The 16,227-nt window shown below is 37.9% G+C and overlaps 2 protein-coding genes across 12 annotated transcripts; both read left to right on the top strand.

Annotated features, from left to right (window-relative positions):
* The first annotated feature begins 306 nt into the window (after window positions 1-306).
* Window positions 307-4,672, top strand: LOC133720472 (loganic acid O-methyltransferase-like). 11 transcript variants are annotated; one of them, XM_062146808.1, is made up of 5 exons: window positions 307-525; window positions 2,142-2,255; window positions 2,824-2,982; window positions 3,382-4,038; window positions 4,130-4,672. In XM_062146808.1, exons 3-5 carry the CDS (start codon window positions 2,890-2,892, stop codon window positions 4,469-4,471), a joined length of 1,092 nt encoding a protein of 363 aa, XP_062002792.1. In that variant the 5' UTR covers window positions 307-525; window positions 2,142-2,255; window positions 2,824-2,889; the 3' UTR covers window positions 4,472-4,672. The 11 variants fall into 11 exon arrangements, with proteins under 11 accessions (XP_062002792.1, XP_062002789.1, XP_062002782.1 ...); XM_062146805.1 differs by having other exon boundaries at window positions 2,339-2,982; XM_062146798.1 differs by having other exon boundaries at window positions 2,122-2,255; window positions 2,339-2,982.
* Window positions 4,673-8,991: 4,319 nt separating this feature from the next.
* On the top strand, window positions 8,992-11,618 carry LOC133723130 (zinc finger BED domain-containing protein RICESLEEPER 2-like). Its single transcript, XM_062149960.1, has 3 exons — window positions 8,992-10,782; window positions 10,909-11,416; window positions 11,515-11,618. Exons 1-3 carry the CDS (start codon window positions 8,992-8,994, stop codon window positions 11,616-11,618), a joined length of 2,403 nt encoding a protein of 800 aa, XP_062005944.1.
* Window positions 11,619-16,227: the final 4,609 nt, after the last annotated feature.

Raw genomic sequence — 16,227 nt, 5'->3', positions numbered from 1 at the left:
TATCCATTATTATCATTAAATATATTTTATTTTTAAAAAAATGTTTAAAATTCTGATGAACAGTACATTTAAAGCAGTAAAGTGAACAGTGAAATCCGCTGGTGAACAGTCGATATGAACAGTGAAAAGTGAACAGTATTGACCGGGCAAGAAAAAAACGGGTGCAGACCTATGTCCAGTGGCAGTGAATAGTAACTTGATTGATCGAATTCTTGACTTCTCGACTTTGCATTTTCTTGACTACGGGTGCACTTATTCTAAAGGGTTTAATTTTTTTTTTCGGTTCCGCACATTTTAAACAGGAACCGACCCGATCTCAGGCCTACAAGAAAGTACTATGTAATCTTCTATCGGAAGGCCTCTATCTACACCGATAAGTCTACACTTGTACAGTTCCAGATGATGCTCAGCCACCGATGACATTATACCTGATAAAACCTTTTTTCTTTTGGGATTTTGTTGTTCGCTCAACAACGGGGGAAGAGAGAGACGGGAAGCTCTTGCTTAAAAGAAAACAAGGGGAAGGTATTTGTGAGAATCTGATTTGTTGTTTATGTTTCTAATAATTGATTCATCTCAAGTTGGTTTTTTTGCGGTTCCTACTCTTTCATTGATATTGATGTGAAGGTTTTTCTGGGCTGGGAAATCAGTGTTCTTTCTGGTGTTTGGTCTAATGATTTTGGTTCATTTTGAGTTTGATTGGAAGATTCTTTCTCTGCTATTTGAACCATCTGTAAATTCTGATCCCCCGAATCTTCACAAGCAGGTGATTTTGGTTACTTTGGCTGCGAATGTGAAAGTTTATTGCTTTGAAAATGTTTAATGTCTGTGGCGATCCTAATAGTTCACATCTGTTACCATGTTCAATTTACCGTTAGCTCTGCAATTATGTCATTTGTTCAAACCAAATACATCTTTGACATTCGGAACTGGTACTTTTAGGATTGCCCCTTCTTCATTATCTAAACAAACATAACAACTTGCATTACAATATATTTGAATTTAGACTATACAATATAATTAAAAAAAAAAAAAAACAAACGGAACTAACAGGAATATAGGATCAACCACTAAGAAGTTGAGTAATGATTCTATTCTAATTGTTGCTGTAGGCCAAGTTTAAGTTACTGTAAGCATATGCCAAGACTCAGAATGAAAATACATGAATATATTTAATGCAAGTTTAGAATGCGTTTGTGCAGAGTTCTGTGATCAATTACTATTTATATTCCTTACATGGTCAAGCAGTGAACAACCATGAGGAATGCTATTTGTATGCTTTAGTAAACATTGGCTTTTATAAAGACTGAAAGCATTTCCTGCTTGGTGATTTTTCTGGATGATGCTTTGCAATTTTGAATTTGATTAGCTGCTAATCAATTTCAATAACTTGTATAATCTTTTTGTCTGTTTCAATGAACCATTCATTATTTCTAGGTTTTCTCATTGCTTTCATTTACTAATGTTGTGATTTTGGGAAAATACTTGAGACCTTGACACTCTATTTATGTTTGCTTTAAAATAAACCTGCAGATTGAAATACACGACTAACTTGAATTGATTTGATTTCAACAATATGCCAGAGCTCTAGCTTTTGCTAAATGATTAGTGAACTTTAAATTCTTATATGCTATGATTTCTATGTGAGTTAGATTTGTGGAGATTGATTTTGGGTTAAGAAATTACTAGACGGTATTAAGTGTTCACTTTTGAAACCTGACTACTTGACTACTGGTCCAATGTACAGAGTCTCATTATCAAGGGGGTTATAGACTTATAGCTCATAGGCAGTCATAGGTTTGGTTCATTTTACCTTGGAAGGCTTCCAGCTCACAATAGGTGGCTCTGATAAGTGTGGTTTGATAATGCCCTACTTGGCTTGGCCTCTGTCATTAATAATTTCACTTCTTATATCATCAGATGTTACTATGAAAATTTTGTATGCCCTACTTTGAGTTGTAGAGCATTGAGCACTGTAGGATTTGTCTATGCAAAAATAGGTTCTATATGTTACTGACCTTCGCATTCATAGTTTCTCCTTTGTTTTTTTCCTTTTCGTTACAAGATTGTGTGATTGATTTGCTAATATTTGTTGCCTTGATTGGGTATTCAATCTTGGAGTTGAAATCCCACTCGAACAGATTCCAATAGTCCAAGAGGAAATAACTCAAGTGTGTAGGCAGCTAAACAATGTATTTGTAGCTTCTCAACTACTTGCAGCATGATTGAAGACCCAACAACCACACACAGTTGAGGTACCACTCTTAATTGTACTACTGATACTGATAACAGAGAAGATCAAGAAAATAAATTTCATCTATAATGACCTCAAACGCAGTGCCATGATGAATATTTTGTCCTCGCCTTGTTGTTGGATTGGACATTCAGTGTGATGAACCAGTTTCAAAGAAACCGTGTGCTTACCCATCATGGACTACACACAATCAACAAGAGTCATTAGATTGCAAAACACTATCAGAGGTTTTAAAGAGCTTGGAAGGGAAGGTGCCTAACTTGAAAATTTTCACCTATGAACGATTGGATCGGTTAAAGAGAACTGATATCTTCACTGAATGTGAAGTGAGATGTGAGACAGAGTAATCTAGAAGTTTTTTTTATATCAAAGAGTAATCTAGAAGTGAAGGAGAATATTTACCATATGCGAATGATTTTGGTTTGGTTTCTTTTCTATTTTGTTTTGAATTGGTTTGCTTATTTGAATCCTTTTCTTTTCGTTTAATTTTTGTTAGTTGTTAGTTCAGATAGGAAAAAAAAACAATTTACAATTGTTATACAACTTGAATGCATTTATACTACCCGCAGCAAAGCGTGGGATCTCTAACTAGTATACAAAGAGAGACAGAGACGTAGCGGAACAGAGGAACAAAGATGGCAGCAGAGGAAACTGGTAAATGCTCTGAAGCCTATCCAATGAAAGGTGGAGATGGCCCCAGCAACTATGCCAAGAACTCCATCTACCAGGTTTTTCTTTGAACTCTAGTAACAGTAACCTTTAATGGGTGCATGCAGTTCATAGTTTACTATAAGAATTACTCGCCTCCTATAGTACCCTTCACTATGCGTAGCAAACAATCGTAGTTTTCAGTTGGATTTGTAGATGTAAAACAAAAAATTGGTCTTTTTTATAAATCTATTCCAATTTCTACAGATAGCATGGAAGAAAATCATAGTTTAAACTCTTCTCCACCATTTTTCCCTAGCTAGCAATCAAGTTTCCACTGACTTTTAATTCTCATAGTCAACTAAGACTGACATTTGATGTATTCAAACCTTAAAACCTGAACAAGGCTTTCATTTCAATTTGAATTTGGTGACTGCTTTAATCAATATAATCATTCAATATCATACCTGCGTTTTCAGAAAGGAGTAATTGATGCTGCCAAAGAACTTCTAAATAAGGCAATTGCAGAAAAGCTTGACATTGAAACATTTTCATCTGCCAACTCCTTTCACATTGCAGATTTGGGTTGCTCAGTTGGGCCCAATACATTTTTGGCGGTTGAAAATATACTTGAAGCTGTTCTATTCAAGTATCAAAGCCGAGGACTGAATTGTCAAATCCCTGAATTTCAAGTCTTCTTTAATGATCATACCTCAAATGACTTCAACATGCTCTTCAATTCCCTCCCTCAGAATAGGCAATACTATGCTGCGGGTTTGCCTGGTTCTTTCTATGGTCGAATACTCCCCGATGCTTCTATCCACTTTTTTCACTCTTCTATTTCCCTTCATTGGCTTTCTAGAGTACCAAAAGATGTAACAGACAGCAACTCCCTTGCTTGGAATAAAGGGCGAATACATTACTTAGACTCCACAGATGAAGTAGTGAGGGCTTACGAAGCGCAATATGCTGAGGACATGGAGTGCTTTCTGCATGCCAGGGCACAAGAGACAGTACATGGAGGACTGATGGTAATTACTACTCATGGCTACCCAGCTGATACACCACCTGCTCATTCTCGGGCAAATATCATTTATCAAATTTTAGGATCTTGCCTCATTGACATGACTAGGAAGGTAAGCATTCAGAACTGATCAAGTACTTGCAGAATTGAGTAGACATTTTTCATCGTAGCTATACATGTGTTTTCTTACTTTAATTATGCAGGGAGTAGTCAGCGAGGAGAAAATAGATTCATTTAATGTGCCTATATACTATGTGTGTCCCCAAGAACTGGAAGCTGCTGTAGAACGAAATGGATGTTTTAGCATAGACATAATGGAACACTTACCTACTGTGATGGAACAAGATACTATTTCAAAAAATAGCAAACTCATTGCATCTCATACGAGAGCTGTCATGGAGGGACTCTTCAAGCAGCATTTCGGAGAAGAAATCTTAGATGAGCTCTTCGACTTGTTTCACAAGAAAGTTGAAGAGCAGCACTCCGCATTTGAGTCAGGGAAGGTAGTGGACATCCTTATTGTGCTTAAACGCAAGGCAAATTGATTTCAACATCCTGCTTTCGATGATATGTCAGTTCAGTTCTCTTATTGTACGACTGGCATGTAAAATTGCTGCAATATGAATTTGTAAGCCAGCCATATATAAGAAGGAGAAAGATGATCTCCAGCACAAATGTGAGTTTAAGTTGTGACTGATGTTGTACTCAAACATCTTATTAACAGTAAAATAAAGCTCATTTGGACATTTTCGCGTCTTAAAATGTAATCTAGTGACTCTGTTTGTGATCAATTTCTCGCATATCACATTAAAACATTATCATAAGAAGGTTTCTGAACTTTCTCATCCATGTTGTTAATTTTGTCTAATTCTCTTATTAGTAAAAAACCTAAAAATCAGTAATTACCCATCTCAATCAGTTCCATGCCTGATTAAAACAATATTTGTTTTCTCGTATGGATACCTTTTAGGATGCAACATCAAATAATTACTCACAGTATCATCATTAAAATAAGACCAGAAATTTGTTCTTAAACTAGAACATTGTTAAGGAAATTTCAGTTGACTTTACTTTTCTTAAATAATTTGCTTTGTATTTCTTTTAGGGCAATTTCTGGAATGCGCGCGCCCCAAACCAACGTTAACGAAGGAGCAAAATGGTCATTAAATATTCCACAAAAGACAAGGTAGTTACAGTGGGTAAAAAACTCTTTACTATGGCGCCATCCGCCCATATCCCTCTCAACGGAGGGGTGAAGTGGTCATTTAACACTGGGTAAAAAACCATATACAACGGCGCCATCCCTCGCACGTGCCAATCAGCATTTTAGTCGTGGTCTCGAAGAGGAAGGCACTGAGATAGTGAGATACATATCTGAAACTCGCAAAGTGCAGACTGACACCCACACATCGGTTGACGTTGAATGAGAACTCGGAGAATGACAAACCCAGAAGCTATGTGGAAGAACCGTCTGATTCTTGGATAAGTAGCTCCAATCACCTCCTTGAATTAAAGGGTCTCATGACTCATCTTCCTCCGAACCTTTGTAATTGGCTTCGACCATAGTCTGAATCTTTGGCCGCTTTCGTGTGTCTCCTCCAAAATATCTAAATTATTGTTTTCTACTGCTGGCTAACTTCCTTGGCTGTCGTAGTTAACACCCGATTCAACCTTGCTTCAATTCGGCGATGTTGCTTCCATGGGTGACTTAGGTTTCGCTCTTTCCTCGCTTCTTCCAAGTACAAAGACAAGGGCCATAAACTTGTCAATGTTTGAGGCGGCAGGAGATGGTCAATTGGATGAGGAGAGTTTGGTTAGCATGGTGGTGAAGCCAACTAGCACTTTGTTGGCTACACAGGTTCGAGCCACATGGGATGCAATTAATTTGGAGTTACTGTTCTTTTGGTACAAAATTTATTAAGTTGTTGGACTTTTTAAAAAATTTTAATTTAGTTTGTTATAACCGTGTAAAAAAAATTTAATATACAGATATATTACATTATATTAAAAGAGTGTCATTTTTATAATAAGAGAAAAAACAATAAGAGTTTTAGAATTTAGGGTGATCATGTAAATTGAGGCCGCCGAAATGATAACGGAAACATGTAAATTTTTTACCATAGTCATATTTCCCCTCCTTATAACATCTAACGGTCGAATTTTCCAAACTCCATTTCATTCACATTGTTCATTTTGGAAGTTATACTTTTTCTTACAACAAATAACACATGGTAGACAACATTAGTAGGCATATAAGAATTTTGTGTAAGTGGTTATGTGCATATTAGTTTTATGTGTATTTAGGGTTGCAGTTGACCACGTAGATCGAGAACCAAATGACGAGGAAAAAATTTGAAATTTTGACCATAACCATTTCTTTATGCCATGATAATATCTGAATGTATTCTATTTCCTCCACCTTGTTTGTCATGGAATGTATACTTTTACATATAAATAAGTTGGATTACTTTAGTAGGCATGTAAGCATTTTTTGCAATCTAAATAATCGAAATTGGAAATCGATATATTTGACATTACTCATCTATTTATAGTGTATTAGTAGGTACCGTGTAAAAAAATTATTCTGATCCGCCATTGTTTTGACATCAAATAAAGTGGTCAACCCTTCATACGCTTCTACTTACCTAAGGGAGGCTGAATCACGAAGAGATAAACTTCCCGAAACTTTTACATTAAGTTATGTAGCTCATACCCACGAGAGTGTGAGAGCTGACAGATTGAAAAAATAAGTTGCGAATGAGCGGTTATGTGCATTTTAGTATTATGTGGTATTTAGGGTTTATAGTTGACTTAGTAGACCGAGACCCAAATAACGACAAAAATAGCTAAAATTTTGACCATGATCATTTGATAACATCTAACAGTCGATTTTGATAAAGTCTATTTCCTCCACATTGTGGCTCATGGAATGTATACTTTTTGATACAACTAATAAATAAGCTAGACTACAGTAGTAGACATATAAGGATTTATACGCTTCTACTTCCCTAAGGGGAGCTGAATCACGAAGAGATAAACTTCCCAAAATTTTTATATTAGACTATATAGCTCATATCCATGAGAGTGTGAGAACTGACAGATCGAAAAAATAAGTTGCGAATGAGAGGTTATGAGCATTTTAGTTTTATGTGGTACTTAGAGCATCTCCAACAGGGATACTTATATTCATACTAAAAATAGCTAAAAGTGAAATATAACTTGTTAGCTATTAAGTTATGCTCCAGCAGAATACCTAAAGCCCAAGTTAAATTTAGGTTTTAGTTAAATTATCTCTCACCTCTAGCTAAATATAGCTAGAGAATTTAGCAAAAGTTATATTTAACTTTTGTTTAGAGCATCTTTAGCAATGCTATTATTTTTTAGTCAAATTTTAGCTAAAGTAGCTAAAAAATCATTTTAGCTAGCCACTTTAAAATTATGTATGCATCAATGCTCTCTATTTTAGCTAGTTTTAAATTTATATTATTTTTAAATGAATATTAAATAGTTTAAATGTATTTATAAATTACATAAAATAACTTAAAAGGAATGTTTTAAATTATAGAGAGCCTCATCCCACTCTCTATATTTAGAAGTGAGATAGCTAAAAGTTATAATAGAGAGCCACTTAGGAGTCTGGTGCAGCTGCTAAAATAGATAAAAAACTAAACATACTCTCCAAAATAGTTAAGGAGCCACAATGGAGAGTCTGCTAAAAATGCTCTTAGGTATGCTGCTGGAGTAGAATTTTAGCCTAAAATTAGCTAAATATTACATTTATTTTGAAATAAGTAGTCTGTTGGAGATGCCCTTAGGGCTTAGGATTGACCTAGTAAATCGAGACCCAAATAATGACGAAAATTGCTGAAATTTTGACCATGATCATTTCTTCTTATTATGATAACATCCAATGGTCGATTTTGATAAAATCTATTTCCTCCACATTGTTGCTCATGGAAGGTATACTTTTTGATACAACTAATAAACAAGTTAGACTACAGTAGTAGACATCTAAGGATTTTGTGTGATCCAAATAATTGAGAAAATTGATAAATTTGACATTACCCAACTATTCATAGCATATTAATAGGTAATATCATTTGTAACACCTTTCACGTCAAATGGTATGTCGTAACAAATGCTGTTATTTTTACAGAGATAAGCCTGTTGTTAACATTGCTAGTTTGTTTGGTTTTTTTTTTTGGGTGTTAATCCATTAAATAGGTCAAATAATACCTAATAACCAATAGTGGGTACGTCAGAATTAAGTTACTGCCGAGAGACCCTAAAAACCTAGAACTCCTAAGTAAAGATGCCTTGGATAATAGTGTTCTTCAATTAGCTATATAACCTGACACTACCAAAGTTTAAACCGACTAGCTTAAATTCAAACCCCGAGTTATTCTTGACTCACAAGACACCTTATGCAGAGGGGGGCTTCCCTGGGGATGCCTACAAGCCTAGAAGTAGGGCTGGGCACCTGAAATCGATATCCCGATCCCGTCCCGATCCCGGCCCGAAAATTGGCGGGACGGTACGGGATGAATTTTGAAAAATGTAGGTCCCGACCCGAACCCGTCCCGTTATGAGAAATCGGGCCCGGTACCGGTTCTAACCATAACGGTCCCGTTTAATCCCGTCCCGTCCCGTTTGATGATGTGGCTGTATCTGATTAGTCCTACGAATGGTTTCATGTAGGACTGAATGCACACGATCTCGATATTAACTATGAAGTATGAACTATCGATCATATCGACCATTCATCCATTCGACCTAATCCCTAATTCCCTATTCTCTTCTCCGAATCCATTCGACCCAATCCCTAATTCCCTATTCTCTTCTCCGAATCCATTCGACCCAATCCCTAATTCCCCAATTCATCCATTTTCTCTTCTTCCATTCTTCACTTCTTCTCTTCTCCGAATCCATCCCCAATTCATCCATTTTCTCTTTTTTCATTCTTCACTTCTTCTCTTCTCCGAAATCCCCAATCTCATCTCTTACCCCATTCTTACACTTTCTCCTAAACTGACCAATTTCAACCAATTCTTCGATTCCAATTTCCATGGCTAGGGGGAAGAAACCAGTTGCTCGGCCTCATCCAACTGCTTCAGGGCTTGAAGATTCTTCAACTGCAACCTCACCTTCTGCTCCTCTTCAAATTGAAGCTCCAGCCACTTCAAGCCAGCAAGCTCCTGTAAATGATGAAGCTCCTGCAACTCAAGCAGGTTCTGCAACTCCAAGTGATTCTGCTAATCCGGTTAGTTCTGCTAAACGTAGTTTTGTTTGGGAACATTTTAAGGAGTATGACAAGATTGAGAAGGGTAAAGATGCTGAAGGGAATGAGATAGACATTGTTAAAAAAAGAGCTCACTGTATTTACTGTCCTAGAGGGAAAATTGGAGACTTTGCAGTGGATAGTTCTAAGAATGGGACTTCGGGGATGATTAGGCATATTAATCAATTTTGTAGGTACTATCCACCTAATATTAGCAAGACTCAGAGGGTTCTTGTAGGTGATAAGTCTCAGGGAAACAAGCTAACTGCAGTAGCTTATGATCAAGATGACTATCTAGAAGCTTGTGTAGAAATGATTGTCATAGATGAGTTGCCCTTTACCTTTGTTGAGAAGAAAGGTTTTAATCGGTTTTGTACTAGAGTGTGCCCTCTGTTTAAAGTACCCTCTCGTAGGAAACTAGTTACAAACTTTCTAAGAATGTATGATGCACAGAAAAAAGAATTAATCAAGATTTTGAAGGCTTACAGGGTGTGTCTTACAACGGACACTTGGACTAGTGTGCAAAACATTAACTATATGGTGCTTACTGCCCATTTCGTTGATGTTGATTGGAAAATGCACAAGAGGGTTATAAACTTTTGTGTTATCCAAAATCATCAAGGGGCAACCATAGGCAGGCTTATAGAGTCATGTTTACTGCAGTGGGAGATTGAGAGAGTTTTAACCATCACTGTCGATAATGCATCTGCCAATAAGTCAGCTTTACAGTGGCTTATATCAAAGATGAACAAATCTGAAGGTTACAAACCAGTTTTAGGTGGTAAATACATGCATGTGAGATGCACAGCCCACATAACCAATCTGATTGTGGGACATGGCTTGAAGAGGCTGCAAAAGAGTGTTTTAGCCATTAGGAATGTTGTCAAGTATGTTAGGTCTTCACCTAATCGACTAGATAGTTTTCGAAAAGCTGTGGAAAGGGTAAAGCTTCCTCTTAAAGGGCTGGTTTGTCTTGATGTCCCAACAAGATGGAATTCAACTTATCTAATGTTGGAGGCAGCCTTAAAATTCAAGAAAACTTTTGTTAGGATGGAGGAAGATGAGGATCAGCTGTATCTAGATTATTTTAAGGAACCAGAAGAGGAGTATGATGAGGAGGGCAATCTGATTCCTAGTACTAACAAGAGAAACAGAGTTGGACCACCTGCAAAATCAGATTGGGAAAAGGCTGAGATTTTTGTTGATCTACTTAGAGTTTTTTACGACGTGACGCTGCGAGTTAGTGCAAGCTTGCATCCAACTGTGCATACGACATTTCATGATGTCGTAACAATGGAGAAAAACATCAACAGCCTATTCCTTGAACCTGAGATAGCAACTGGTTCCGATACAGAAAAGGTTTTAACCGATATGGCTGCAAATATGAAATCTAGGTTTTTGAAATACTATGGCAGCTTTCAAGACCTCAACCACTTGGTTATTATCGGACTTGTACTCGATGCAATGTTCAAGCTTAGGAATTACACACATTCCTTGAAGGAAGAGGGTTTGGATGACTTTGATGTGCAACATAGAACTGATGAGATTAAATCTCTATTGATGGCACTATACGATGAGGTACAACTCGAACTTTGATGATTTTACACTTTGTTTCGAGGTTGTTTATGTTTTTACTTTTCATCTTTTTGTGTCTTAGTTTGTTCTAAGTATTAATGCATAATTTTTTGTCTTATTGCTTCTTAGTATGCACCAACAGTAGATGGTGGCAGACATATGCGCAGGCATCCAAGCCCTACAAGTTCAAGCAGCACAATCACTAGTAGCCGAAGTAATCCTAGGAAAGGTGTGAGGGGTCAGATGCTAAACAATTGGAAAAAGGTGGTCCAAGAGAGTGATGAGGCTGTCATGGTACATGAAGTGGATCAGTATTTGAATGCTCCCCTTGAATTTGTTGATGATGAGGAAGAGGATTTCGACATATTGTGTTGGTGGAAGATAAATGGTCCTAAGTTCCCTGTTATGGCAGCAATAGCAAGAGATGTACTTGCCATTCAAACATCCACAGTAGCATCAGAGTCTTCTTTTAGCACCGGAGGCAGAGTGATTGATACATTTAGGAGTTCATTGACTCCTAAATCAGTGGAGGGTTTAATATGCATGCAGAATTGGTTGTTGGGAGATGATATTGCTCAAGTGGTAGATGAGGAGCCTTCCATTGAAAACACCGAGTTCTATGAACAAGCTGAATTAGGTACTTGATCAGTTTGCATTTTAATTTTTTTTTTCTGTGTTCTTGCAAGTGCTGAACAACTTCGAGTGCTTACTTTTATTTTTCTGGTATTTGGTTAGATTATGAGAGCAGTGCATCAAGCAGGAACACACGTCCAAGTGGTCCAACAATCCCAAGGGCAAAATCGAAGGGAAAGGCTGCAGCCCCTATTTCTATTGACTAGTTCAGTTTGCACCTTGTGAGTTTGATAATGGTTGTGTTGTCACTGTTGTGTACTTGTGTTGTTGTGTTTTAGACTTTGAGTTCTGCAGTTCTGCATTGTTATCTGCACTTCTGCAAAACTTTGAGTTGATTCGTTTCTGATTTGCTTGGTCTTTCATTGTGTTGAAGTGTTGATTAGTTGATAATTTGATATTACTCATATTAGATTGTGAAATAGTGCAACTGTGCAAGTGTGTCAAATTTGCAGGTTCTATTGTTTTACTGTTTTAGTGCATAACTGCATTTTTTGTAGCAATCATTCTCCTCCTGTGCAGCACCAAGACAATAGCCTTAGTACAGTTTGATTTGTTATCAAATTTGGGTACTAGTGGAGCTAGTTTGTTAGGTTCTTGCACTTGCAGGGCTGCATACTGAGATCAATGAAATGAATGGGATCTACAATTAAATCAGTTGCAGTTTTTTGACTTGATATTTTGTCATGTGCAGATATTGACATGTTGTGATTGTTGTCAACTTGTCATTCTTCTTTTCTTCTTTTCATGGCAAATGGCCAAATGTGCTTCATTTTGATTTGTTTTAAGACAATTGAATGTGTCAACATTGTAGATTTGTAGGCTGTAGTGCTAGGACTGCTAGAAATATGTATTTGCATTCTGGGATGAGTGAAATCTGGAAAACCAGATATCCTTAAGTGAATCAAGTGATAGGAAAAAACAAGGGAGTCTGGGATCCCGAAATGGGCCCGGGCCCGATCCGATCCCGTTCGGTTTCGGTACCGTCGGTACCATATTCAAAAAAACCAAGGCCCGTCCCGTCCCGTCCCGTCCCGAAAAATATTTCCGGTACCGGGCTCGGTATCAGCCTATAACCGGCCCGTCCTGACCCGTGCCCAGCCCTACCTAGAAGCCTGAAGTAAAACATAAAAAAAGTTGGCCCAGTAGTACAACCACATTTGTAAGCCCAAAAAACCACCTTAAGAAATGAGGCCCAAAATCACCAAGCTTGATAGCAAAAACCCTAAACGAGTGCTTACTGCTCCTACAATAGCCTCGCTGCAGTCGTTGGCTACACTCATATCAGCCATTCTGGGGCCACAGTTGACACCAGCCACCTTGATGTTTTTCAATGTCGTTGTCACCGCATCGCTGAGGAAAAAATTTGGCTCCAAGCGGTGGCCAACACCAGCAATCAACTCCCATTCATCAGAAAACTCTCACAGTCCATCGCTGCCACTCGCATCTCGCCGTGCCATCCATACCAACAACACACGTCCCCTACTAGGAAAGCCATAACCATCCATCAAGGAAGACCTTAGTGCCAACATCACCAAGATTAAGACCACCATTCTCCATAGTGCCAATTATGGAGTCACCACATCTAAGAGTCGTAGGAAACCGAGCTCCAGCTCTTACATCATCATGGGAACTAACTAAAACTACCACCGCTACCGTCTTAAGAGACAGATCTGACGATGATGTTGTTGACCCTGACTACATAGGAACCAACTCGTACTTGAGGATGGAGATGGTGGGTGCCAGTGCCATAATCAACCAAGACTGACACCCTTGACGCAATCCAAGCAGGATCAGAGATGTATAATGCATCAGCCAAGGCCTAGCCTTGGTGGCGGCTTCGCAGAAGAGGAACGAGAGCACAAGTGATACTCGACCTAAATTGAGCTTCTCTTATTGCTAGTTATCTAATATGTCTATCTAAATTTTAGTTGATTTTGTAGTGAATAAGATCAAACTTATTCAGGCAATTGAATTATTATTAACACCAAAATAATGATTATCAATAATGATTAGGGGCCGTGACCACTTACTCAATTTTAGACTAAAAATTGTCCACTTACTCCACTAAGAGTTTTTTAACCCCATTTACCCAATCCAACAATGTTTGACAGTATTGCCCTTATTTTAATTTATAAATTACACTCATATCTATCTCTCTCTTATCCCTCCGATCTGCGTTTTCTCCCTCCTCTCTTTCTCTCTCTCAGCCATGGCAGCTCCGGCGGCCATTTATCCATGACGCGCCTCCTCCACGAGTGCATAGCCTACCAATGCGCCCTAGATCTCAACCTCGACCACCTCCTCTCCCAGCGCTCCGACCTCGACAAGCACATCTCCAATCTCCAGAAATCCTCCCAAGTCCTCGACATCGTCAAGTCCGACGCCGACCACGTCCTCTCCAACGTCTCCTCCACCTGCGACCTCGCCGACCACGTCAGCGCCAAGGTCCGCGAGCTCGACCTCGCCCAGTCGCGCTTCAACTCCGGGAAGGTCAAAGCTCCACGTCGGAATTGGGTATGGGCTTCGCTGGCAGGGCTCAGACGATGTCACTCTGTTGGACGGCGTGGTTTGATTTTTTTTTTTTTATAGTAAATTTGACAGAAGGCTTATAAGGAAAGAAGAAAGAAGAATGCAAAAAAAAGTTTTATTGAGTAGTTATACATGTCTATTGCGGGGCAATAATATGCATATAAATTGATCAATTGTGCCTGTAGTGTATTCATTTTGGTTTTGGGAGTTTATACAATTCACTGGACGGCAATAATATGATTTTGGGAGGCAATAATATGATTATTGAGAGGCAATAATATGAGTATTGGGGGGCAATAATATGATTACTGGGGGGCAATAATATGGTTACTGGGTATTAGTAGGGGGGCAATAAATTCAGTCACCGGAATCCTGACACCAGTCCAGTAGCCGGATTCCGGTCACCGGAGTTGGCGCCCGGCCACTGATCACCGGAGTCCGGCAAGGTGGAGGATGACTTGTCCCTCTAAGTGAGAAAGAAGGAGAGGGCAAAAAAAGACTCAAAAATAAATAAAAAAGAATTAATTGGGTATTAGGGAAATAATCTCTTAGAATGTTTTGGGTAAACGGGGTTAAAAAACTGTTAGTGGAGCAAGTGGGCAATTTTTAAGCTAAAATTGAGTAAATGATCATTTTCCCTAATGATTATCTCATGACACAAATGTTCAGTCATACATATTCTAAGAGAGAGTATTCAGTGCAGTGACGTGCACTTACACTAACAGGATTGGACGGTCAGATAACATCAAGTATATTTTAATAACAAAAAAAAAATTCTTATAAGTATCAACGACTGAGATCTATTGGTTCACTTACACCGCGGTGCATAGAAGAATTTTCTATATTCCAAGTAGTCAAATGTAATAGCGGTGAAAATCTTTAAAAATAAAATAAGTACAAAGTAACATATGAATTGATAGAATTACATTGACTTCCTTCCGCGTAACCCAAGAGTAGCCCGCTTCAAGCCTAAATAAATATGAGTAAACAAAAAAAAATCATCATTAAAGTCATCGAAATGAATAATTCAAATTCTATTATAAAAATATGTATGTGATAGCCTTTATCAACATGTTCTAGAGTAGCACAAATGATTTTGACTATTCGAACCAAAGACCTCCTTCCAAATAAGTCTCTCACAACATGCAAGACAATCGCTAGCACAAAGAATTTAAGCAATACCAATATGTATTATTAGTGGCGGAGTTAGGATTTACGTTTAGGTGGGGCACTTATAAAATATCAATATTTAATAAAAAAAATTAGAAAAAAAAAAGTGATTTCTTGTAAATTTTCTAAAACAATAACTATATTATAGTTTTTGAAAAATAATTCAAAAGTTAAAATAGTGTCAATATCCAAAAAAATAATTTATATATTTATATGAACACAAATATTCAAACTAAAAGAAAAAAAAGAAAACCCACAAAAATGCAACAAATAAATCCCAAGACTGCAATGTTGTGGAATAAACCAGCACCCACTACATTAATAGATCAGCCACATGTAAAATTATCAAACCAAAATAGATATAAGCTAACTACACTAGGCCCCAATGTGGTTCCACCACTATATATCATGTTATATCATTATGTAAACTCGAGATTTTAAGAATTATTTAAGACCTCCTCCAAACAATGTTCTTGAAATATATATATATATATATATATATATATATATATATATGAGAGATAATCACTCAAAGTCTGAGTGTATTATATTTTGGTGTAGGTTTGGAAAATCTCCTTTGATATTTTCCAAACCGCACAATTGGAAGGGAAAGTAATAGGGAATCACGCAAAGCATTCGGTCAGTTGGCACTCAAAATTCACAAGTTGACCCGCACCAAATTTAAACCATATGTTGTGGCATTTAAACACCTTCCAAATAAAGTAGACCAATGTTTAATTGCCACCTTGAGGTGCCTACACGCTTAGGCGGGATTAAGCAGTCACAAGGCGGATGTTTATTTCATTTTAGTTTTACTACACCACATATAAATAAGTGAAAATTAAAGCATCGGGTCATCGTTCAACCTCGTACGACTCGCAGACAGGAACGCACCGCACGCTCTCGGAATTTGATCGAGATTTAGCCAAGGTTTCTCTCGTCCGGTGGCACTCCACGTCGGTGGGGCTTGCCTCGGCGTCGCTGTGAGGATGCCGGACGGGTATTGATGGTCTAGGGTCCTCTGGCTTCTAGGATCTGCAGTGGCTCGAAGTCTGATAGCAAGATCTTGCTTTGTTTGTTTTCGAAGCTTCTCCGTGGTGGGGAGCCATGGCGTCC

The sequence above is a fragment of the Rosa rugosa genome, chromosome 7 (assembly GCF_958449725.1).
Source record: "Rosa rugosa chromosome 7, drRosRugo1.1, whole genome shotgun sequence".
Taxonomy (NCBI): Eukaryota; Viridiplantae; Streptophyta; class Magnoliopsida; order Rosales; family Rosaceae; genus Rosa; species Rosa rugosa.
This window is presented reverse-complemented; position numbering and strand designations above follow the sequence as displayed.

What these genes read in the sequence shown, in the direction of transcription:
- LOC133720472 (XM_062146809.1), top strand. Translation starts at nt 2,890, where the DNA reads ATGGCAGCAGAGGAAACTGGTAAATGCTCTGAAGCCTATCCAATGAAA. An exon ending in CCAAGAACTCCATCTACCAG is followed by an intron (nt 2,983 to 3,381) that starts GTTTTTCTTTGA and finishes CTGCGTTTTCAG; the next exon opens with AAAGGAGTAATTGATGCTGC. An exon ending in TCATTGACATGACTAGGAAG is followed by an intron (nt 4,039 to 4,129) that starts GTAAGCATTCAG and finishes TTAATTATGCAG; the next exon opens with GGAGTAGTCAGCGAGGAGAA.
- LOC133723130 (XM_062149960.1), top strand. Translation starts at nt 8,992, where the DNA reads ATGGCTAGGGGGAAGAAACCAGTTGCTCGGCCTCATCCAACTGCTTCA. An exon ending in TGATGGCACTATACGATGAG is followed by an intron (nt 10,783 to 10,908) that starts GTACAACTCGAA and finishes ATTGCTTCTTAG; the next exon opens with TATGCACCAACAGTAGATGG. An exon ending in CTATGAACAAGCTGAATTAG is followed by an intron (nt 11,417 to 11,514) that starts GTACTTGATCAG and finishes GTATTTGGTTAG; the next exon opens with ATTATGAGAGCAGTGCATCA.